Source organism: Atractosteus spatula, chromosome 6, assembly GCF_055471065.1.
Source record: "Atractosteus spatula isolate fAtrSpa1 chromosome 6, fAtrSpa1.hap1, whole genome shotgun sequence".
NCBI classification, from domain to species: Eukaryota; Metazoa; Chordata; class Actinopteri; order Semionotiformes; family Lepisosteidae; genus Atractosteus; species Atractosteus spatula.
Window position 1 is genome coordinate 59363263 of NC_142711.1, and position 25376 is coordinate 59388638.

Here is a 25376-nt window from a genome sequence, read left to right on the forward strand (position 1 = left end):
AGGGCAAACACAGCAGTGACTTAAACCAAAATTGCATAATGTATAATATATTGGGCAGGGTTTTATATATTAAATGATTCCAATTTTAGGCTGTGGCATTGTGACTCTGGCACTTTTTACTCTTCTGTTTCTTACCAGGAAATAGAGATAAGACAGTCATCAGGGCTCCGACTAATCTTTTGACTGGTGACACATAAAACAGAACCTAAAATATAACCATACAGGACAGTTAAGTTGATTACATTTGCATAAGAAAATTAATACATTTCATGATTTCCAATACATTTCAAATCATGCTAATATTATTACGTGCTTAACTATACATTGTTTACTATTTCATACTTGTATACTGTATATAAAAACAATGCATATTGCACATTGGTGTTTATGAACAAAGGCAATGCATATTTTCCTTACCTTTTTCTCCAACAGAATCAACTTAAAAAGAATTAAGACCTGTACATAAAAGGTGAAAATGTGGTTAGCAACTATTAATTAAAAGTCAACATTAATAAATCTAAACCTTTAAAAGCCTTTTTATCACCCGCAACAAAATATTTGGAACGTCTAGAATGCCCTTTCAACAACGATACATGGATGTAGCAGTCCTAAAGAACTGCATCCCACACATAAGCCACACACTCCAGCATTTTTATAAATGTACAAGTTAGCACATGACCTATCAAATAGGGAACGCTTCAACAGCAAGGTCCAACAGGATTTATCGGAATTTATTCCCATAAATGCACAGTGATGCCACAGCAAACAGGCCAGATAAAATTCAAGCAGGGTGGGATGAAGGACAGTGTGTGGACAAAGCTTAAAATGGAGCAGGTCGCCATTTTGTGATGACATAAACTGAGACGGCGTCTTGCCCGAAATTCGCTTGGCCATGTAAATCAATCAAATAAATTGGCCAGCCACTTCTAAAGTGGACCTATAACAAAAAAGTCAATGCAGTGCAGTCTAACAACATACAGGTGTTAAGTGTAAATGCACAGTGCACTAATGAAAGCAACCTCTAATGAAGAGCTAGTTCAACATTTTATTACAAAATAGTAAAGTAAATCAATACTGCATGCTATTTAATGAAGCTTGCAGACTGGGCTGAAATCTGTGTTGCCACTTTTATGAGTCTTAACAGAAAATGACCTCTCTGCAACAGTTTAACAGTAATGACAGAAAATATAATACTTTTCCAGTCATTCATATACAAAACTGGGGGATTCCCCAAATGTCATGGTTTAATAAGAAAAATGGAAAATCCACAAAGAAAGAACAGAAACAGCCTCCAGACTTTCTTGGATGTTACAAACTAAGTTATTTTTCATTTTAATATCAAGTGTTGATAATTACATAGCAATCACCAAGTTTCTTGGAGATGCAAAAGGGTCAATCAATCACATATTACATAGTACGAGCATTACAGCAATCATTACACCACTTATAGCAAATACTGTACATGTAACATTGTCTATACAGCTTTGTTTTATTAATAAATTTGGAAACAGGGGGACATACACCAGGCATATTATATACAAAATGTGTTGTATAACTGAGGATGTTCTGGAGTGGAGTAGTGCAGTTTAGAATTAAGAAAAATAAAACTAATATCCTTAACTTTACAAACTAAATTTTATTTCAACAAATGATAAGATGTTCTCATTTTGATAAATACGATCCACGTAATGAATCAATGAATCACAGCATAATGTTCTTAACAGTTGGACCTCCTCCATATAATAAGCCTTGTTTATATTGGCTCCCTTTTAACACTACTCACTAAAGTGGCCTAAATATTAATTAAAAAGCAATATTACCTTGTGTCGAAATTGAAGTATCAGGTCTCTAGGAGACAAACCTAAATAGAAAACAAGAATTTAAAACATGAAACATATGTTGTCACATAACTTGAGCAAAAAATGCAATGCAAACAGTCATATGTCCTGTGTTTTCGGAGTGCATTATTTTTGCATAGGCATATTGAAACAGACCGCTGAAATATGAAACTGTGTACCAGAAGCAGAGGTGTTCAACTGGGAATAAAATTCCTTCATTAATTTACAGAAATGAGAGTTATTACAAGTGAAGTGAATGAGAGGAAAATCAGCTCTCAATGTTTCCTTAGGTTTATTTACCTTAGGTTGCATATCGTATGTAGGCCTCACACATCGGTAGGCATGGAAACAGAGTGACAGAACCAAGCAAGACCAAAAATGGCGGCCAGACACGAGACAATCAGAAAAGGCTTCATTGTTTTTTCACAAATGAGACAGAAGGAACTGCAGAGAAAATAAATTATTGGTTCTGTTTTGAAGCATAGGCTACATCTTTCAACACAGGCCGATGAAATGACATACAAAATCCTTTTAGAAGCAGATACACCAAAATGCTTTATTACTATGAAAGATCATGAAAGGACTTTTGTGTTGTATTATGTGAAATGATAACTATAAAAGTAAGTTTTAAAATCACACAGTGGTGCAGTTATAATGTGCAGACCAACATGCATTTGCTGACTCAATTCAACATAAATAGAAAAAGAAGCAAAACAGCTTAATATCCCACAAGCGCTAAATCAATCTACTGTATAGCGATCTGTACTACACAGAGAACCTATCTTAATAGAAAAATGTTTCTGGTTTGGAACCTTCTATATGTTGTGATGGCTGTTGCCTTAAAATTTGTTTAAGTCTTCACACACTCTGTTTACCTGCACAGTGCTAGGTTTTGTGGTACCAACGGAAAAGTTGTCATAAAGGAATGGAATTAGGGCAACACTAAGACATACTGATGTATCGTACCAAGGTGCTTCAGCACTAGTCCACATAGTACAATAAATACAAGAAAAAAATAATATTTGAAAGACCTGAAAAAAAACAAATTTAAATGTACAAATTTAAAAGTATTTTAATTTAAAAATAATATAGGCAGGAAAAGTCTATTTTGACTATATTTAGCATTCTAAAAAAATACTGAGGATCCAGCTCCAAACTGTTGCTCTACAACAGGTGCCAGGATTAGATCATTATGCAAATTTACTTAGATTTTGTACTGAGATCAGGAGACACCTGTCTGCACAAAAGTTTGTGGGTGTATGAAACAAACTGTCCAGTCACGTTGTGAATCATGAGTCAGTGAGACTATTTAACTATAGTCTAAGGTTTCTATATCACAGATTTTTTGGGTTTGATATTCAAGCACTTGAGCTACTTATTCAGCCACAGCTTATCTATTCCTCTGCTTTCCACCTATGTTATACTTTTGTGCTTTACCACTGTCCCATTTTCTGGATATGACAAAAGAATTATGTAATATAGCTTTGTTTTTGTCCATTTTATTACAGCATTTTCAAATTTTCACATTATTCGATCAAAACCATTCTACATAAACGTTTTCCTTCATTTTTTAAACTGCATTCATGTGAGTTAGTATTTATTCCATAACTAGATACTTTTCTGCTCTAAATATAGACAGTTCTAGAAGCACTGTATATGTATCTGTGTATTTGTGAAAATGAATTAATTCAAAACCAGGATAGATCACACACAGAGCTTAATGTTTTTTGTCTAAATCCATGAAAACATTGTCTCTGTATTGTCACTGTGTCTCCATACCCTGCGATGGGCTGATGTCCCATTTAGGGTGTAACCCCGCATGGTGCCCTATGTTTCTGGGATAGGCTCTGGGTTGCTATGACCCCATAGCAGGAATCTGTAGTCTGCAGATTAGATTTATTCATGACGGCTCCTCTAGAAATTATTTCTCAGAATAGATTTACAGTCTTGCATGACGTGGGTGTTTTTCACTGCTAAAAAGAAGAGAAGGAATTATTTATAGAAACATTGAGTTGTTTGCAGCATGTATTTCTAGTAAATAAACAAACTGGGCAGCTCTCTCTGTATAGTAATACTTTTCTAGGGACAGCAGTTGGTTTTAAATGAGAAATGCCACCATTTTCTTTGTCGCACATGAATTTTAAAAAAGTATCATCATCATGCACTGTATACACATTTTATAATAAAGCAAAAGTAATCATTCATTCTTATTTACCATCTCAGGACGTTCTATATGTAATGTATAAAAGCTAAACAACAATTATAGAAGCAATGAAAAACAGTTAAGAGAAGGGCGCAACATAACGCCCACGCTGAAATCTTAACTTTTTTTTTGTCAGCGAGACAGCTGATTGTATTTCAGATCAATGTCTCAATGGCCACTGAAATACAAATGACAAAACGTAACATGTTTGTCAGATCCAGGTCCTCTGAACACCGCCCCCCCCACTGTCATGCAGGACGAGGCTCTTGTGAGGCAAGCAGTTCGTATGAAAGAGACGAGCTTACCGAGATACACCTGGGAGCCCTCCAAGGCTGTCCCCCCCAAAGAGCCATTCATGTGTTCATACAGCTCCTGCCATGAAAAGGAAGACTGAAGTCAAAAATCGATCACTTCCGAACGAGGCTATACAGCTGTAAACTGAGCTGCCTGTATTGAGATTGGTTTGCAAGGCACATTCTGGGAACATTTTTTTCTTGATGCACCTCATATGTAAGCCCATAATGACTGAAATGCACATAAAGAAGACAGAAATTAACAGCCTGCACAAAATCACAAACATGAGGAACTGCTGTAGCAGAAATATCACGTGAAAAATGGGTCACTCCACAGATTCAGAGTTGTAAAAATCTACTTATACAGGCAATATAATTAGATCCTATTGCTAAAGGACACACTAACTCCCCTAAACACATCCCCTAGGCTGCTCCTTAAAATAAACAGCTTTGAACACATTCATTTCAAACAACATTCTGCCAACCATTATTACATGTAATAATAATACTTGTAAAAGAATACTGTAAGGCCAACAGGTGGAACACTTTCTAGTAATTCAAAATTCACTGCCACTCCCCCATCCCATACCAGTTCAACAAGTTGGGCCAGTGAAACCGCCAAAACTCAATTTTCATTCAATTGTGGAGGCATTAACGGTGAATAACACAGCAATGGAAATGATCCAGCAGCTATCAGTACCAAATGTTGATTTCAATTGTCTTTAAAAAAGTTAAATTGCTAATATATTAAATACTAAAGTAACACAACGCCTCAAACTTAACTACTGCTACTGATAGTAGCTAAAAACAGGTTAAAAGAGCACCAGTCTCAGTCCTGCTGCTTTCTCATCACCAGCCATTTACAGTGGTGTGAAAAAGTGTTTGCCCCCTTCCTGATTTCTTATTTTTTTGGCATGTTTGTCACACTGAAATGTTTCAGATCATCAAACAAATTGAAATATTAGACAAAGATAACACAAATAAACACAAAATGCAGTTTTTAAATGAAGGTTTTTATTATTAAGGGAAAAAAAAAATCCAAACCTACATGGCCCTGTGTGAAAAAGTGATTACCCCCTAAACCTAATAACTGGTTGGGCCACCCTTAGCAGCAACAACTGCAATCAAGCGTTTGCGATAACTGGCAATGAGTCTTTTACAGCGCTGTGGAGGAATTTTGGCCCACTCATCTTTGCAGAATTGTTGTAATTCAGTCACATTGGAGGGTTTTCGAGCCTTAACCGCTTTTTTAAGGTCATGCCACAACATCTCAAATCGGATTCAGGTCAGGACTTTGACTAGGCCACTCCAAAGTCTTCATTTTGTTTTTCTTAAGCCATTCAGAGGTGGACTTGCTGGTGTGTTTTGGATCATTGTCCTGCTGCAGAACCAAAGTGCGCTTCAGCTTGAGGTCACGAACAGGTGGCCGGACATTCTCCTTCAGGATTTTTTGGTAGACAGCAGAATTCATGGTTCCATTTACCACAGCAAGTCTTCCAGGTCCTGAAGCAGCAAAACAGCCCCAGACCATCACACTACCACCACCATATTTTACTGTTGGTATGATGTTCCTTTTCTGAAATGCTGTTACTTTTACGCCAGATGTAATGGGACACACACCTTCCAAAAAGTTCAACTTTTGTCTCGTCAGTCCACAGAGTATTTTCCCAAAAGTCTTGGGGATCATCAAGATGTTTTCTGGCAAAACTGAGACGAGCCTTTATGTTCTTTTTGCTCAGCAGCTGTTTTTGTCTTGGAACTCTGCCATGCAGGCCATTTTTGCCCAGTCTCTTTCTTATGGTGGAGTCATGAACACTGACCTTAACTGAGGCAAGTGAAGCCTCCAGTTCTTTGGATGTTGTTGTGGGGTTTTTTCTGACCTCTTGGATGAGTTGTCGCTGCACTCTTGGGGTAATTTTGGTCGGCCGGCCATTCCTGGGAAGGTTCACCACTGTTCCATGTTTTCGTCATTTGTGGATAATGGCTCTCACTGTGGTTCGCTGGAGTCCCAAAGCTTTAGAAATGGCTTTATAACCTTTTCCAGACTGATAAATCTCAATTACTCTGTTTCTCATTTGTTCCTGAATTTCTCTGGATCGCAGCATGATGTCTAGCTTTTGAGGATCTTTTGGTCTACTTCACTTTGTCAGACAGGTCCTATTTAAGTGATTTCTTGATTGAGAACAGGTGTGGCAGTAATCAGGCCTGGGTGTGGCTAGAGAAATTGAACTCAGCTTTCCAAAGATGTGATAAACCACAGTTGATTTATGTTTTAACAGGGGGGGCAATGACTTTTTCACACAGGGCCATGTAGGTTTGGATTTTTTTTTCCCTTAATAATAAAAACATTCATTTAAAAACTGCATTTTGTGTTTACTTGTGTTATCTTTGTCTAATATTTCAATTTGTTTGATGATCTGAAACATTTCAGTGTGACAAACATGCAAAAAAATAAGAAATCAGGAAGGGGGCAAACACTTTTTCACACCACTGTATCATCACCAGCCACAACATTCTGAATTATATGATGCATAATAAGAAAATCGTGTTATGAAAAAAACTGAAAAACTCAATATAAATATCACTTATTACAACAAAAAATTAAAGTTAAAGGTTAAGTTTGCAAACGCAGCTTTATTTGAAAATTTGCTTAAACAGAGTGGTTAAAAAAGCTGCCCGTTCCAGGCAGACCAAATCCGACAGTCATGGCTAGCCATACTCAAAGCCTAACCATTTTACCCTCTTTTTGGAAACTGCTCCATGTAAAGTGCTAACTTACAGAGCTATATTAATTAGCTGCTTATGATATATGTATATTCTAAAATGAAAGCTGCTTCATGTGAATTATTTAAAGATTAAACATAAGCAAATATGTTAACACAAAACCTTAATTTAAAAGTGTTGGAAAAGCTATTTTGTGTGCAGCAATAATAAAAAAAATAATGTACATAGTCTAGTTATAAATAAACCATTCAGCTGTTTCTGTAAATTGTATAAACAGGTTTTATGTTAACTATAAATTATAAATCTAACAAGTGAAGTGTAACTAATAAAAGATATTAAAAATGTATTTTAAAATATTTTGGTATTCACAAATATACTTATACGATAAAACTATGAGGAACAGGAGAAGAATAAAAACCTATAACCTAACTACGATCTCCAAACTCCTTAGAGATAGTACAAGAAGTCCCTAATTGTGCAACTACCAACTTATCAAGCAATTCTAGAAGGCAGGAAAAGAAACAAAATGAATCATTCTGGACACCGCAGAAAGACTCGGCCCATATCTAATCTCTAGGAGAGTTTAAGATCCTAGACACAGGTTAAAAACTCATTAAGGCACTCACCTTTAAAATAGATATCTGAGAAAAGTCTTTTTCTTCAAAGTAGGCGTGGGTGATAAGCTGCAGCTTGGCTTGTAGTAACCCATATAATGGCTGGAGAAAAGAAAGGGCTGTCATTCAGGTGTTGCATGAAACCGCACAGTTTTCAAGAAAAATACTCAGGGAATTTTATTTTTCAGAACTGCAGAACGCAGCTCACAACAAACTTTTCGCCTCCCAAATATTTCGTGGCACACCAAACCTTTTAAGAATAATTAACACTGCTATTGCAAGAAATAACATTTAACCCAAACTGAAACATAGACCACATTTTTCATTAGACTTCACTTGTTTGACTAGACTTTTAATGCAAAAAGGAGACTTATTTAAACAAATTAAATTACAATATTTGGTTCAATGTCACATAGAGCTCCAGATCTACACTTTATAAACACAGTTTGGGAAACCGTCCTAGAAAGCAATTGTATTTTTTTGGTGACTTTATACTATTTTAGCATTGTTTTAATGAAAGGTAGCAGCTTGTCCAAATCAATCTTTAGCAGATACTAACACTCCAAATACCATTAAGGATTATGAGGATCACTAAAATAAACATCTCTGTGCCCGACCGGGAAATGCTTTATTGCCAGCAAAAGGGTGCTATGAATTTGTTTAAAAATATTGCTTTGTATTTAAGGATTTAAACAAAAAACACAAACATCTTTAACAAAATGACCTTTTTCTTTAATATAAATTCCAGAACTGACACTTACTGTCACTCCTTTCTTAAAATATCTAGTTTCATTCAGCTCATCTCACTACTGCACAAAAGACATTTGAGAGACCTTTTTTCATATTTGAAAATGGAAAGGACTAGTTCATCGGCAACAGCTTGCATTTTCCTCTTAAGTAATGTATTTTGTGTTAAATATGATATTGCATGAATTCTGCGTGATGCCATGTTCATTTCTGCTTTTATTGTTTCATGTTAAATGCTACAGAAAAAGCTTCTTAGTAAAAGAGCAAAGCCCAAGAAAGTGCTGAAACGTTGAGCTGAATGCTGCTTCAGTGGCTGACACAGCATCTCGCAATGCTAATTTGCTTTCTCAGCACTCTCCTCCGCAATCAGTTTTGTACAGTCAATCCAAAACCAACTGCAGTGTTATGGTTTGTCAGAACACACAGCCAGCTGGGCACAACATGGGCAAGACAAAACAAGAGAGAAACAGTCGAACAGCAAAACTATCACCACAAATAAATGATTGCTCAGAAAAACAGCAAGATGGCACAGGCAGATGATTAAAATGTCACGCACAGCTCGTTACAGCCACCACTGTGATCTGTTCTATCTCGCACTCTAGCTCAAGGAGTTAACTGTATATATTAAGATATTCTGCAGCCCTGTGGACATAATTCCCTTTTGTTGCTTTGAACCAGGAATTTGTCAAAGTAACTATGTAGTATTTCATTGCTACGTCTCAACGTTTAACTCTCTTTTTTTCTCTCCTACAGAGTGGCTTTCCCAGAGACGCATGCTTTTTCACTGAATAAACCCGACCATCCAAATATCTGGCTGACCAACAACAGCAATACGTTCGTCTTGTGACTTACCAGTCTGCTAAGAACACACACGCTCTTCTGAACCGTTTCTCTGGTGATATCTGCCTGACGAACCTTCAGGGCCTATGGAATATGAGAAAAAAAAATCTGGATTTGTTTAAGAAAAATTCATGACATGTATTCATGTCGAGAAAGCAATCAAAAAAGCAGCGAACACAACATCATATACGATTGCACACCACTGTAGCATACCCACATTTTCCCACTTTCCTGCTGGGCAATGTTAACAATACAGGAGGTTTTCCCAAACTAACTTAAAAATAAAAAAAACAAATTCAAAGAAATGAAATGAGATAGGAACACAGAAAATACTTTACACCTGAGTAGGAACTAACCTTGGCCTCTATTTGCCGGTAGCAGGATACACCATAAACACATTTCCTGTCGCCACTTCGAGGAGGTAGGTGAAAATAGACAGTGTCTGCAAACACAGAGAAACACGTATATATTTCATAAAATAAAGTGTGCAGTTCTACAATACCCATCTGTCTTAAATAGTATCTGTGATTTCTCTCACACTTCCATGAACGTCTAGCACCAATTGAAAACCGATACTGCACTTTACTCAACAGCTCATTCCTTCTTTACCGTAATCAACGACTCCTTACCTACGGGCAGTGTTCCTACTGACATTGACAACACAAAGGCACTGCACTTCTAACGTGTAATTTTGTTTTACTGTGAATTATTTATTTTTTATTTAATTTGTGTATTTATCGGATAACTACTAAGTAGCCCAGGATATCACCTCACAGTTAAATGTTCATTACTTTCTACTGTGGCATTTATGCAATGAAAAATCTGATGGAAGATACTGATTTTAACAGAGAACATATAAATATTCCTTTACCAACCCTTGAACCCCACATGAAAAGCTTTATCACAGCAAAATGACAGTATAGGAAAGAAGTCTAACTGTCAGACTTGAGAGAACCGTGCAGATATCTCCTCATATCTCAAACACACTCAAACACATTCCATGTCATTATTTGCATAAACATAGCAGAGGGAAGAATAACTAACCTGTACCCAGTTCTGTTAAATGCAATAATTTGCAAATGCTTAAAGAAGCAACATCAGTCACAGAAAATCTATAATATACATCATATGCAGGAGTTTTAAATGTTGAGAAGCTTTTATCTTGCCCTGTATCTTTAAACCGTATTTTACAGACTTTTTACCTTCTTGGTAATTGTGGGCTCCATCGGGCAATGCTAAGAACGGGAGATACTTCCACTCTTCAGGCAAACTGCTGCTGTCATGGCCTTCTTCTGGGATCAGAGGTGGATAGGAAAACTCAACCTGAGAAACCAAGTGGCATGAGTGCAAACTTAGCATGTGACATTAGCAGATTAAACGGAGGTTGCTCTTAAATCCATTAAAGGGTTAAAGCAGTTAAAGCAGAAAAAGTACTTTTGACCCATGTGATTTTACTAAATCACATTCAGTTACCATTGCCAATGCTGTTTAGCAATTCTGAAAATTGCCACAAAATGCAATAAACTCTTTAGTAAACCTTATTGTATGGTAAATACAGTACAGGCTTTGTCTGATTTGGTACAACTGATGTCAAGTATACATAGTACAGTGCCAGTAATTAAAATGGCTAGAGTAAGCACCAGTTCATCACAAAGAATCGTAGATTTTGACCACATTAGGAATTGGATGGATGACTAAAATGTCATGCTTTATTATGGTCCGCATAACACTAGGAGTTTGATAATTTCCTTACATGCCCACTGTTATTATAAAGAATACATTTCAATATTCCATTCCCTTCCAAAGAAAAGTTGAAGAACGGACATGTAAAGATCATGACACAGACTGTGAATTATTCCTTCCATCTGGGAAAGTCCCATCTGCACAGGGTGCCTTCTGAACCACCCTGATCTCTCACTCTCTCAACACTGCCTGCTTTACACCTCTAAGAAGAGATCCTTGGCATAACAAATATAAATTCAGAAATAACTTTTATAAATGGGTAATGAAATAAAAAACTTATGGAGTCAGTCCAGAGAAGAGTGACCATAAGGGTTACATTTCCAGGCACGAAGGAGTGTCCAGTGCTGGACCTGGAAAGCCAGTGGGTTGTGGGCTAATTGACTGCAACTCAGCTTTTACTTAGGTTTAACCACAGCTAAACCAACTGGTTACCGGCTTAAATAACCCGATTCAACAACTGACAAAGCAGCATTTCGAGTTTGGTGACCGTTTTAATTAAAAACATGATCACAGATCTGGAATCCATCAAGAGAAGAGTGGCTGGATACATTCTGTGAGCTTAAGTGGGCATCCTACCCTGGCAGGATGACAGAACTGCATCTTCTTCATCTTGAACAGAGACTGCAAGGGCGAAGGGCCAAGAACTCAAAAGCATCAAAGGCACTGGCAAAGTTGGGGAGGACACGACAACTTAAAGGACAATTAAAACTGAGAAAAGGGGCTACTTTTTGGCACAAATGGACATGGAAGTCCATTGTCACAGCTGGTTCCCTGGGCTCTTTCAGTAAAGAGCTGGACGAGATCCTTGGTTCGATTAGCCACCAGCAGGTTGAATGACCTCCAACCCTCTGTGACCTCTCTTAGGTCATTGAATCTGCGTGAAACAGGAACTGTATTTCGGACACCACTTGTGAAGCTACACTACCCCTTCGTAAGTTAAGAGAAACTGGCTGCACGGGCAAAGAGATGAGCCCTCCCCCCTTGCTGCCTTTGAACTGAAGCACTGCAGACAATAACGACATCGTTCCCCAGATGCCTGCCGTGTGACCTCAGCTCATTTCTCCATTCTACCTGCACCTTCAAGCCTGGCTGCCTGTGAGGCCAGCAGCTCTTATACAATGGACAAGGTCACTCACTGGGCTCCTATCAGGTAACCGGTAAAACCTCTTCTCTGATGAGGACGATTACAGTGCCCTGTAAACAAAGAAGGCTCTCCTCGTGGTTTGATCCGCTATCCAATCGACCTGAACCATCACATTTTAAATTCCACATGAGAGTTAATACAAATTAAATTCTCCGTTGCACATAATATTAAAAGAAAATGTCGTCAGAGAGCCTGAAATCCTAGAGCTATACTTTTAGAGATTATCAGATTATCACAAATAATTTCTGTTTTGTATTAGATCAAATCGCCACCTGACAGATTTTTTATTTATGGCACTCCACAGTGTGTGCGTGTATATATATATATTAAGAGGTTTTAAAAACACCAAATCATTACTGGAACCAACAGCATTTGTTGCTATTATAAAGCTTCTCAATTTCACAATAAAAAGATCAATAAAATAAAGTGACAATTACCGAACCTGCTAAAATACTGCACTGTCAAATGCAGCAAACAGATTAAATATAAACTAGTAGAAACACTTAAGTTATATAAGATAACCGTCTTCAGAGTAAGTTCCATTCACTGATCCACAAGACTTAACAATCTCGTGAAATGTGCCAAACAGCTCTGAAAAGATCACACCCCATGATGGCTAAAACTATTCAAATTAGAGTAGTGTCACAGCAGTCTACCTTTAAGACAATGGGGAAGGCAAACAACTAAGGTGTATATCCAAGATATCTCACAAGTGATATACCTGTCACAGCAGCATCACAGCATTCTGGATCAATGCATTTCCAAAAGCAAAAACACAATCAAAGAAAACTTCAGCAATTTATAGATCTTTAGTAATCAAACAGAAAATAAATCTTCGTGCCATTTGCTCGGTATTGTACAACTACGACCAGCGGCTGAAAACAAGCGTGCAGGGTTTAGACTGCCCTGAGACAGGTTAGTTTAACTAATTGCTAATCATGTGTTGATGCAACAGTAATCCAGCTCACTATGAGAGGGAACCGTGAGATCAGACATTAAGTGTGCGTGTGCTTGGCTGAGAAGCCAGATGTGTGAAGCTCCCATCCGTGGGATTATGACAGAACAGCCCTAAAAGGTGCTTCACTGCTTCTTGTCTGCTTTGATGAAGCTCTTAAACCTACTAGGTATACTATATGCACAGACACATATAGATGATTTCTGAACTGCTTTTTGCTTGAAATTTTCACCCAAAGCACATGTAAGTTACAAGGATTTAATGATGGGGCTTGGTTCTGTTCATATCAATAATTCCTTGCATTTATATAAAAAGTGCTATATATCGAAAGGCGCTTTATATACAGGAGAGGACCCATTTCCACCACTGAACTGAGGCACCTGAGTGGCAGTTATGCTGTGCTAGCAGCAACACTACTACACGAACCGCAGGTGGCAAAGTGAGAAACTGAAACTTTAAGTGAGAACTTTGGACAGACTAGATTGTGTAAGATCCCAGGTGGAAATTAGCCAGGACACCACAGCACCTACTCCATGAGAGTGCCAGGAGATTATTCACCCAACGCTCAGGGCTTCGGTTTAATATCTCATCCACAGAACTGCATCTTATCAACAGACCTATCAACACCACTTATAGCCACAAACCGATTTTCCCCAAGTGGCCTCCGTACCCAGTACTGACTGGGGCAAGAACTGCTAAGTTCCCAGTTTCCGATGAGATCAGCTCACACAGTGGTCATGATGCAGTAGTACAGTTTGCTGCGATTTTTACTTTGTTCAAAATTTAAAAAAAAAACATTTAATCAAATAATGATTAACAGTACAAATAATTGCCCAAATGAGTGAAGGTCTTGGATTGTATAAAGTGGAATTACTATGTTGATGCGGTAACAGAGACACAGATTATCAGAAATCTGATTTTATTTTGGAGGAAGTTAGTCGTTTTTCCTCTTAGTGAGAAATATTTAAGTCTCTATCATCACATTATTTTGTCACCGTATGTCGCTACCAACAGTCTTTTTCAATCCTGAAGAAGGCTCCATGGCCAAAACGTTGCGTTTTCTTTCTTCTCTTTTCAGCATGGAATAAACCTATAACTTGTTCCTTGATCATTTGTTATGGTTCTCTAGAGCATATATAGGTATAGATATGTATAGGTTCCAGAACTACCTACTGCATATAAAGAGGTAGTTCTAATTTCAGAGGCGTGAGATTATTTAAGTAAGGCAGACATTACATGTCAAAGAACTCTCTTTACCAAGTTAAGTGTTGCACAGAGCCCAGTTATTTCTAATTGATAGTCTCTGTCCACAATCTTGTTAGAATTGACAATTACTTGACAAACAAACAGAAGCCAAATTATCTCAAACTGCATTTCATCTGCAAGACATTTGATTTTTCCAAGCCTGCAGTGGTCAGAAAGATGTACGTCCCCTGCCCCCCAGGCTGAAACCACAGATAAGCCATTGTCATTCCTTTCCCTGCTGAAACAAAGCCCGGTGTGAGCTCCCTCCAGCTCACCAAGGAGGAAAGCCTGTTGTGCTGTGCCCAGTTTGCAAATGTTTTACAATTCAGCTGAGCCTTGCCCACATCTACAGCCTGCTACTGAGTGCTGTCAAACAGCTTTACAGAAACATGGCGGACTGGTGAGTGAAATGTATACTTCAGGTGGCATTCAAATTCACATGGAAACAACTTGGAAAGTGTCAGGTTACTGCGAGCAGCACTTGAGCTTTTCAGGGATCCTTTATCAACTGTTAGTGAAAGACCACAATCACTTTCAGCTTAATTGGGCATCCATGAGTGAAGTATTTAAGAGAAACTGTATAGTTTATACCAGCATTGTCCTGCATTTGAAAGTTGATTTTCATCCCAGCAAATAAGTGACCTTACACAATGTTATACCCAAGAGCATAGAAATGATTAAGCAAAGTTTAAGCATCTACATGCACACACATACAAGGGACACCCCTCAGGTCCAGGTGTTTTTAGGAGCAAGCAGTAGCTCTGAATTACGGCGATGTGCATTTGACTTATCTCTGGCACTTTCACAATTCCCAACATCTATACACTCATACGTATTACACATAGTTCTAACGTTTTGCAATCTACTCTGAGCTAAGTGTATCAGAAACTGTTCTCTATATTTTTGCAATTGTTCTGTAATTTGTTTCCCCACCGCCATTCACAGGATCCTAACGGAGTACAATTTAATTTGATCTCCACAGAGAAACACCCTCAGCTGCCTAGATCAGCGCTGTCGCACTCCGCACAGTACACGGCTTTAATTAAGAAGTGGTTTGCGCTGGCCTGACCACAAGGGCGCTCAGAGGATTTCTGACACTACTGCTAACATGTCAGTGTCAATATGCAGTCTTTCTACACAGCTTGCTGGATGTTTCATACTCCTCTTACCTAATACTTTCTCCATCAGAGTTAGCATCATGAAAGCACACTCTGTTTCGCTAGTGCCATTCCCCTATCCTGAAAACAGTTTACACTCTGTACTTCAGAATACGACACTGAGGTGGACTTGACGTTTGTACCCATTAATACTTTATAGGACAAGTACGGTTCTCAGGGGAACAACACTGGGACCCCAGCCGAGATCTGAGCCCGAAACTTTGTAGTTAGGATTTTGAAGCCCTACCCTTACAGCTATATCACAGTGCTGCCTAGACATAGGCGAGGGGAAAGGACAACTTCTGCAGTCGTGTGGTGTGGTGACAACACCGATAAATGAATGAGATACGTCTAACTGAAAACAGACTGCAGTTAACTAGACTAAACAAAGTATTTGCCTTCAAAAAACCGTGCAGAGCACAGGCCTATCTGTAAGACGCTGTTTTAGGGGCTCGCTAGTATTTTTTGTGGAACCTGAGATATTACGTAAAGCAAAGGAAAATACACACAATCATTGACCTACAGTATGTCCGGGAACATGAAAAACGGCCGTTTATCTGATCGAGGACTAATTTCTTCATATCTGAGAACATCAGTGCTCCGCATTAGTGAAGTAATCTCTGCAAACACAAGATGCTGAATTTAGCCATCGGCTTGCTTTATGCAACAGAAGGTTCCTCGTTAAATGCATATATCCAATTCTCTGCTAAACGAGCCATAAACATGCACGATCGTTCACGGACTTGAAGTATTGCATTTCATTTTTATCTGCCATCAGCGATAATCGCAGGCAGGCTTTTAAATGGGCTGTCTTGAGAAAGCAGTTTGTCACCCGGGCTGGGCGAATCGCGCTGCTGTGGTTGCGAGGTCCGATGCGAGTCCCACACCCCCTTTCCAAACAGTGTTGTCGCTTTATTTCTGTCGGCTGACACTGACTCAAGCCCTCGCTCCCCCCCCACCACCACCGCCACCGCCAGGCAAACGGGAAAACACAACAAGCAAGAAAGGCGCCCCGTCTTGTTTTCCAGAACATACGCCGGGCATTTGCAGTGGTCAAAGGCGCCTCCGCCAGCGGCAGGGAAACATGTTTCCCCAACGTGCGGCTCCCAGTGCCTTACCGCCTCTCAGTCTGTCTCACCGCATCTCACCTGGCAGCCTTTCTTGTGATGAAAGCCAACAACCACGATGTGCAGCACGGGGCCCCTAGGCTCCTCTCTCCCATGAGGCTCCATGGATGCCCACCCCACCCCCGCGGATATGCCAGCCGCGAACGGACGCTGTAGGGAAGCCGCAGACGGACTCTCGCCGGGATCTGAAACCTGCGGGCTCCTGCTCGCCGGTGTTGATGGCCGCCTCTCTCCGCCACCAGCGGCTTCGCTTCCGCCTTGCGGGTGACGTCAGGGAAGCCGCTCCGCCCCGCAGCGCCCCCGCACGGCCGCAGGCGGAACCGGCGCGTCCCGCCTCGCCGCACACCTGGCCTCTGCCGTAGCGGTATACGCGTACTGCGCCACACGCTAAAACTCTCCCCGTTTCACATGATCAGAAGTACCGGGTCGTTTTAATTCGCGTTCATAACGTGGGCGCACAACGCATCGCATGTTGCGTTTCACCTGACATTTTAGATCGCATACGTTTGGTGATTAAGTACTGCATGATTCGTCATATGGCAGAGGCCTGAGCAGTCTTCGCTAGGTTATTAAAAAAAACGGAAAAAAATCTTGGGAACAGTCATGAGAATACTTATTAATACTGTCAACTTAATCAAACGCCCTAGTCCAATGTTTTGAATGCGTCTAAAAGATTGGATGTTTAAACGCCAGTAGGAAAAAGCTTTGAGGTACACTACTCGGTGAAGTTAATTATTTTGTATCTCCTCTATGTCTGGTTCTCGTGCGACTAAAAGAGCGCATCACAACACTCTGTTTTCTAATATACATTAGGTGACGTTCGGGTGTTGATTGTTTCTGTCTGATTGGCACGTTGAAGTTTTCTTCGATTGGTCGAGTCTACCTTCCTTCAAACATGGCGGCGGCTCCGGCGACAAACCCTTCACAGTTGCTCCCGCTTGGTATGTGAATTAAAAGTGAAGCAAAACATTTTAACGCGAAGTTGTTGAAGTACTAAGACCTACCTACGTAGTACTGTCGGTGGTGTAAATTAGCCTCTTTTACAATCTAAAAAAATATACCAGACGCGTCTATAGCCTAAGACTGCCAACTGGCCGGTTTTAATAAGGACGTGCAGGTGGTCAATGAATTAACCCAGTCGTTCGTTTTTGGTCTTTTTAAATTATGAATTGAAGTATTGAGTTGCAGTTATGTATCTGTCCCTCATTGCACTGTAATGCTAAGTTTGTCTATACGCAACTTTCCTGTAAATTACTAATTTGTTTTATGACTTGGCCCATTTCTAAACAGTCCAAACGCGGTACTGTCTTAATCTTTGCTGTAGTGTTTAGCCGAATATTTGCCAAAAAGTAAGAAAGAACAAAAAAAAAAGTAGAAGCGTTCGTTGACGGTTTATGTTCGCTAATGTGAAATTATACCTAGCTATGTCCATCTAGTCATGTTATTAATTAACCAGATAAGGCAGTAGGGAACAAACGATCATTTCCATGGTGCAATGGATCTGTTTATAAAGCCAGGACATTTACTGTAATAAATAAATATGTGTAATATGCCCATGGGGTACACGGCATCAGCGTCTCTAACACTCCAGAAGTTTTGGATTATTATTCTCTTGTAGATAAAACAATTCCACATCATATTGTATGGTTATTCTTTGCCGTCTCACGCTGTGTGCTACAGTAATAACTTCCTCGATCTTACGTCATTAAAACATTGTATTTATCGCAAGCAGGGTAAAATTCCATTTTTTTGTTTATTTTCCTCTTTTAGAAAAAAATTGTCATTTATTTTGCTAATGAGGTCGATGATATCCAATGAACTTCTTTTCAGAGCAGTTTATTCTTTGATCATGTTACTTGTTTTGAACAGCTGAAATCTTATCACAGTATTCCTTGTTCTCTCCTCTCCCCTCCCATTATCTTTTTTAGAGCTTGTGGACAAATGTATTGGTTCCCGGATTCATATTGTGATGAAGAACGACAAGGAGATTGTCGGCACTCTGTTGGGATTTGATGACTTTGTCAGTATCCTTTGTACAGTAATATGGATGTTGTATATCATCACATGTGAAGTTAAGACTGACAGTTTTGATCAATAGTAATAAGTAATGGAGCTAGTTGGTTGTTCAATATGTTGTCTTTTTTCAGCATTGATTTCAAGATTGCACATCCAAGAAAACCTTATTTACCAGATAGAGACACATTTTGTAATTCAAAATGGGTCATAAACTGGTGAATAATAGAATCTTTGCTTTTCTTTGGAATGGCAGGTTGTATCATGACAAAAATAGTCTGGTGGAGTACTCGTGTATTGTGTTGCTTGAGATAAAATTCCATTAAAGTGAAGCAAGGTCACATCATAAAAATTCAACTTCTTGCAGTAAGATTGTACTTGGCATATGTTTTATGAAAGCTTATGCAGAATGCAGTGTCTGTAATAGAATTGTTTTACATTAAAATATAATAAGATGTAAAATACTAAATCTATTACTGAAAACTAAAAAACATAACAATTTATGGTTTTAACTTTGTAAAACATGCTTTCCTTTACTTGCGTTCTCAGACATGGTGCTTGAAGATGTCACTGAATTGTAAGGTTTTGTTTTGTTCATGCTAAAATAAGAAATGACTATGATGTTCAGATTTTTACAGGCATTCTCAATGAGAATGAGCTCTGAATTAATGCATATTCATATTGCAATTTGTTTTCTTACATAAGAATGTCTGTTACTTTATTTACATCTTGACTCGTGCATTTGAAGAGTTAATTTTTGATCATACTGTAATTTTTTTACAGAAGTGCAGTAGACAATATTTTAATAACTTCTAGCTTTATTGCCTTTAGACATTAGAAAAATATAAAAAAAATTCATAATCTTAATAAAAGTGTAATCAACAACAATGTTGTATTATTAATTTCAATTGCTAATTAATAACTCATAGTGTTGTCTTAACACAATTCACAAATACCTTTCATTATTAAAATCGCTTGTGTTCTCATTTCAGAGAATTTGATTTTTGTGAATTGCTTATGGGTACAAAGTTGTTTATTTGTGTTAGTTTTCTCTTCATTTTAAGGCTGTACTATTCGTGATTATCGATTAGTAGCATAGTTTATTTCAGGAAGCCTTGTTTTTTAGTGAGATCACACCAGAGGGAAGGAGGATAACCAAACTGGATCAGATCTTATTGAATGGAAACAACATCACCATGGTAAGTGTGTGAATAAAGGAAAACCTAATGGTGATACTTTTCTTGTGATTTATACAGTTTAGGCAATGATTCCTTTAAAATTGAACTCAATTGACAGGCCACAACACTGTCAAGCTGGATATGCCTACTTACTTGCAATTATTTGTGTTTTTGTATTGGATGTTGTTAACTTAAAAACATTAAAACATTAATGATTTTAATGTAATCTTTTTTTAAGGAAGAAAGTATGTGGTGTTGTTCCATGTTTTATAACAGCAATTTACTTTGTTAAACATCCATATTATTTATGTTTTTAGAAGGATAAAGCAGATGGATTTTGGACATTGATTAAATAGTTTTGGCATCATATTAATTAATTGGACAGACTGATACATTTAAGTGACTTGTAAATGTTGCATGAGGACTAAACTACCTTATTAATGAGGGAGTTGGTTGAATACAGCTGATGGAAGCGATGTAACTTGCTGAATGAAAAGTGAATATCAAGCACAAAAAAAATTTAAAAACAATTTGTCCTGCTTCTTAAGAGCACAATGAGATGTTTGTACATTTTAATGGTACATAAGCATTTTTTAATTTGAAATAATTAGATCTGCTACTTTTTTGCAGCTTGAAAACCATTTTGGTATGCCTTTCCTTACGTAATGTCTTTTTACAGCTTATTCCTGGAGGTGAAGGACCTGAAGTATGAGGAGAGGACATATTCTCACTTTTTTCTGGATTTGAGTTTGCCTTCACTCCAGTTTTCCTTTTTTGTGTGTTTTATATATAAAGGTTATTTTTTTGGAAAAACATTTTCTTAGGGAACTCTTTAATTTTTGCCTGTTTAAAATGCCTATACCCACTTTAGGTGTGATGAGTGAATTATGGCTAAGTCTTGCAAGACTAATTTGTTTTTTGTAATAAAAACATGCTATTGGAACTGAAACATGAGTGGCGCATTTAATGGAAAATGAACATGAGAATGTCAGGACAAAACCAGTAAATATGTCAAGCTAAGCTCAGATGTTTGTTAAAGCTAAGCAATTGGTTTTTGCAGTGCAGTAACACAGGACATTTAAATCATTTATGGTATCACAGTTCCATGACTTTTCATGAGATGTGGAGTGCTACTTGTGTTGAAGGCATTTCTGGAAAAGCTTTCCTCTCAAATGGGTACTGAGATTTAATAACAAATGCAACCACTAGAGGGCACAGGCACTGCAGAAACCATTGCAAACTCTATAGCTTCATTTTTAACATCAACTACATAAGCCAGAGGCCTTGCAGATCCCTGTTCAATCAGCAATTTGTAAGGACTTTGAACATGTGGATTCTCAATTCAGTGTTTCAGTTAAGTCACAGATGGCCACGCGTGGTCTTTGACAGCTGCTCAGTATTGGTCTTTTCATTCCGGATTGCTGTTGGCCTAAACTGTGTAAATCAATCACCTGTTGTAGTGGTCTAAATGAAATTGCTCAAAGTTTTTACAAATTGAGGGCTTCAGATGTTGTTCAGAAATATAAAACCTACTGGATTTTATATTCTGGGTGACAAGAATATGTTCAGCAGCCACCCTTTACGCAGCAAAACAAGTTGATACCAGAAGTGCTCTAACTCATTGGGCAAGAGCTCCTCCAAGCTTCTATAGTGCTCAGGAGAGCAGAGAACTAATGACTCCCCCTTATCCCCATAAATGGTTCACCAGTTCATCACAGGAATTACATCAGTTATGTACTGCTTTTTCTCTGTTTTAAGAAAAGGCACAAACACACAAATTCATAACAAACGTACTACTACATGTTTAATTACAATAGATTTTTTACAAAGATGACATATTGCAATTTTTAAAATCTGGTGAAGCTTCTCAATAATAAAGATGGTATCTTTTGCAGTAGCCTCCTTATGTATCCTACTTAGTTTCGTTCACAATTGCTTTGTAGCACAATTATCTGAAACTTCGATAAAGCAGCACATATCCAGTCTTATTTACATCTTGTGATCAGCAGTTTTCCTGTGCTGTTTCTGTCGTGTAGAGCTGAGGGATTGAGACGGCAACCAGAGTATTTGTGTTGATCTAGCAGTATGCGTCATGGCAAGCTTTTTTCCTCAGGCCGCTTGAGACTTAAATGTCATAACTGGAATGACCCGTAAAAGTTTCTCAGGCAATGTAGTGTATTCCATGTGCATAAAAATAATGCTTTCCCTAGTAATTAAAAAACCCTTGTGTATCTTATATTAGTCAATAGTGCGAGATCCCACACACAAACAGCACAAAAGCCCTTTTTTCATTTGACAAGTTTTAATTTACTATAGATTTTAAATTTTGTATCAGCCATTGTGCTATCTTTTTATAAAGAAGATGATTTGGGTGAGGTCTTAATTGTGATTTTGTACAAGACAAAACAAGAATGATACCCTCATGAGATGTCAAACAACATACAGTAAACTGTTCCTCGAGACAAAATTCCACAGACAAGGTAGAAAGTTGTGAACTCTTTAATGAAACATTGGCTAGAACAATATCAAGTTCATTAATGCAATTGCTTTGTTTTGCAAAACTATGAACATTTCCTAACATTACTTTTAAAATGACAGGCAACTTCAGCTGATGTCAGAAAGGCTCAACAGTTCCCTCTGGGGGGTAAATGGTGGGTTTGCGTTTAAAGCTTGACTACACAGCAAAAAAACTTTACTCTTGGCTAATCCATCCATCTGTTTTCTAACCATCTCATCCAATACTGTGTTGCAAGGCACCTGTAGCAGTGGGCAGAAGGCAGGGTACACCCTGGACAAGACGCCAGTTCTTTGCATACACTCACACCAGGGACATATTTCCCAGAAGCAACTCATCCGTTTGTTTTTTTGACAGTGGAAGGAAACCTGATTTCAATCCAAGTGTGGGGTTTACAAGTTACAGTCTACCTTGCAGAATTGTGGGCATCAAGCAAGGTTGTTGGTAAGTTTCAGAAGTTCCATATTTCACCTACGATTATTAAGAAACAATTGAACATTGATTTGTTAGACTGCATCTTTGGCTCTTGTTCCACCAGTAAATGTCTGTTGAGGTATATATTAAAGCGTTTTAAGTTTTGCTCTCTTTTCATTACTTCAACCCTGCCAAAATGTTTTTTTGATGTGGATTTTCAAAGTGACCTTTGTCCTGTTGATGGATGAACAAAAGCATTTGGCATGAGCTATTCACAAGTTTTATTGTCAGTTCTACACTTGTTTCTTTTTCGTCAGGTTATTTTTCTTGTAGTATCGTTCTTCCTTATTACAACCTTTCTTGGTTTTCCAGTTCTGGGTTAGTGAAGTACACACGTTTCTCTGTATTTGTCGATTGTGCTTCAGGTACTACACCTTAAATATAGTGTGATGCCAAATATGTAACTAAATATCTTCTACTCCATGTATGAACTCAGTTCTTTGGTGGTCATCTACTAAAAGTTTAGTCACTTTGTTTCAAGTGACCCAAATGTATCTGTAATTTGTAGTGAAAACAGAGACATAGAACTATTGCCTATTGATATGTAATTTAACTTGTGTAGTTATGGTCATAGTTAAATATGAGTTAAAGTCTGATAAATGACCAGCTTTGTTTCTTTTCACCCAAGCTTAGCAAAGCTGTATTATAAGTAGTCAACATTATCACATTATTGAAAGATAGTGCTGGAGGCTATAAGTAAATTATGCTCATTACATGTACATATTGTAACTTCTGAATGTGTCTTAAGACCTCTGGACTGCACTCATCCATTATTCAGAAGGGACCAGGAAATTCCCACCTGAAGGAATGACTTAACAAGCTACGTCAGAGATCTCTAGGAAACAAGGAGGTGACATTGATTGCTACACCTGTTTAATTAATGGGAAACGTACATGGAAAAGCATGAGGTAAATGTTTAAAAGATGGTATGTCTGCTGTGCAATTCCTGTCTCCCAACATTTCTCACACTTCAGGAAAGCTGTCCGTTCAAAATCACTGCACTCATGCTCATTTCAGTGCGTTTCCTCAAAAGAATGACCTTTTAACATGTGAAGACCTTTTAAAACATCCAGAACTCAGAGAAAACCTTTCAGACCCATGTCATGCATGAGAAATTCCAAGTCTATACCTGCAGGAGGATTTGTTGACATGTCGCTATAGCTCAGTCTGTGGTTGTGGATGGTAGTTTGCTTGGGGCCTTTGCTGCCATGTTTCAAAGACAAGTGCTGCTGAACAAATGCATAGAGATGAAATTATTACTCACAAGGAGGGCACGCTAACAGCACGGACAAACCCTGCTGTCGTATCTTGTAGAACAATCAAGATTCTACAACTGAGAATTATGGACACAAAAATATTTTCTAAATACAGCACGCAAGGCAGATTTCTTGAGAAATGTGTCTTTTCTTGAAGGACATTCAAGAAGTACTTTCCATTGTCTGTTTCAAAATGATAAATCTCTTCTTCCTCATCTATTTTGCACTGGTGTCTAAAAACTATCAGAGATGAAAACTAAAAACAACACCAACTTCTCATTATTCATTATTTTAATTCCTATACTGAGGTATCCATCCATTTTGTCCATTAGTATGTACATTTCTATTTGGGAAACACCATGGTGGTCAGATCCTGTTAACACTGGAATATATTTACCTTATTTTAATATGGTATGTGTAGTCTACGTACATTATAATTCAAGTTTAAGTTCTAAAAAATGTATGAAAAAGGTTTCTTTAAATGATTAGAGACAAGGAAAGGATTAACCCACAACAAAATATCAGTTTCAGAATTTTATGATGTTTATTATGTCACAATATTAGCATAGTGAAGCACCCAGAGGTCACCCATTCAAGCACCATGCAGAGAGCACCTCAGGAATTGAACCCAGAGATCATGAGCAACAAGGCAGCAATGCTAATCACTGTGCAGCCCAGCTGCCTCAGATCAAATACATTAACACTTATCAAATTATGTCCCCACTGCTCTTTCTGCTGCTCAGTAAACACACTCTTCTCTCTTTTATGAAACTAATGTCTTTGTCCTTTTGTCCTCACTTCAAACATCACTTTGCTTGTTTAAAAGAAAGCTTAGTATCCTTAAATCTAATCCCATAAGCAAGCTTTCTCCCTTTTAGCTCTTTTATCTTTTATCTACACACCTTTGTATGTAGATTTGCTTTGCTACACTGACCCCTTCATTGGGCAAAGCTGTCATCCCTGAAAACACCTGCTGTTCCTCCTGCTTCCCATAGGAAAACAAGGAAGCGGGTCTTTGTCATGGGAAATAAAATCACAGTTCCATATTTGGTGCACACAAACTTTTATGATTTTTCAAAGACTGCAGCAGCATCAGATATCACTGCCGATGCAACAATAACAAAAAAAGCATAGGATATTATCAGCAGCCATATCACTCTGCAACTCACAAATGGCAACCCACTGAAGCTAAGCAGCTAAGTACCTGGATGAGAGACCTCCTGGGAAAAACTAAGGAAGAGGTGTTAGTGGGGCCAGCAGGGGGCACTCACCCTGTGGTCCATGTGGGTCCTAATGCCCCAGTAAAGTGA

General features: G+C 38.2%; 2 protein-coding genes across 2 annotated transcripts in view; one reads left to right on the plus strand and one right to left on the minus strand.

The window, feature by feature from the left end:
- avl9 (AVL9 cell migration associated) overlaps positions 1–16890 on the minus strand; it is a 35421-nt gene extending 18531 nt beyond the window's left edge. The window contains exons 1-9 of the mRNA XM_088918592.1: positions 16652–16890; positions 10462–10582; positions 9616–9701; positions 9272–9343; positions 7685–7774; positions 4347–4413; positions 1821–1861; positions 418–456; positions 136–205 (exon numbers count right to left, since the gene is read on the minus strand). Coding sequence (XP_088774718.1) covers positions 136–205; positions 418–456; positions 1821–1861; positions 4347–4413; positions 7685–7774; positions 9272–9343; positions 9616–9701; positions 10462–10582; positions 16652–16735 — 670 coding nt within the window. The 5' untranslated portion in view covers positions 16736–16890. The remainder of the gene's footprint in view (positions 1–135; positions 206–417; positions 457–1820; positions 1862–4346; positions 4414–7684; positions 7775–9271; positions 9344–9615; positions 9702–10461; positions 10583–16651) is intronic.
- Positions 16891–17202: 312 nt separating this feature from the next.
- On the plus strand, positions 17203–20770 carry lsm5 (LSM5 homolog, U6 small nuclear RNA and mRNA degradation associated). Its single transcript, XM_088918595.1, has 6 exons — positions 17203–17340; positions 17444–17571; positions 18559–18654; positions 19193–19220; positions 19770–19842; positions 20501–20770. The coding sequence occupies exons 2-6, from the start codon at positions 17526–17528 to the stop codon at positions 20531–20533; spliced, it is 276 nt and encodes a 91-aa protein (XP_088774721.1). The 5' UTR covers positions 17203–17340; positions 17444–17525; the 3' UTR covers positions 20534–20770.
- Positions 20771–25376: the final 4606 nt, after the last annotated feature.

Bases quoted from the DNA above. Each gene is read 5' to 3' on its own strand.
- lsm5 (XM_088918595.1), top strand. From the start codon at position 17,526: ATGGCGGCGGCTCCGGCGACAAACCCTTCACAGTTGCTCCCGCTTG. The intron at 19,221-19,769 runs GTAAGGTTTTGT...CTTGTTTTTTAG, and splicing joins CTTGAAGATGTCACTGAATT to TGAGATCACACCAGAGGGAA. The intron at 19,843-20,500 runs GTAAGTGTGTGA...GTCTTTTTACAG, and splicing joins ATGGAAACAACATCACCATG to CTTATTCCTGGAGGTGAAGG.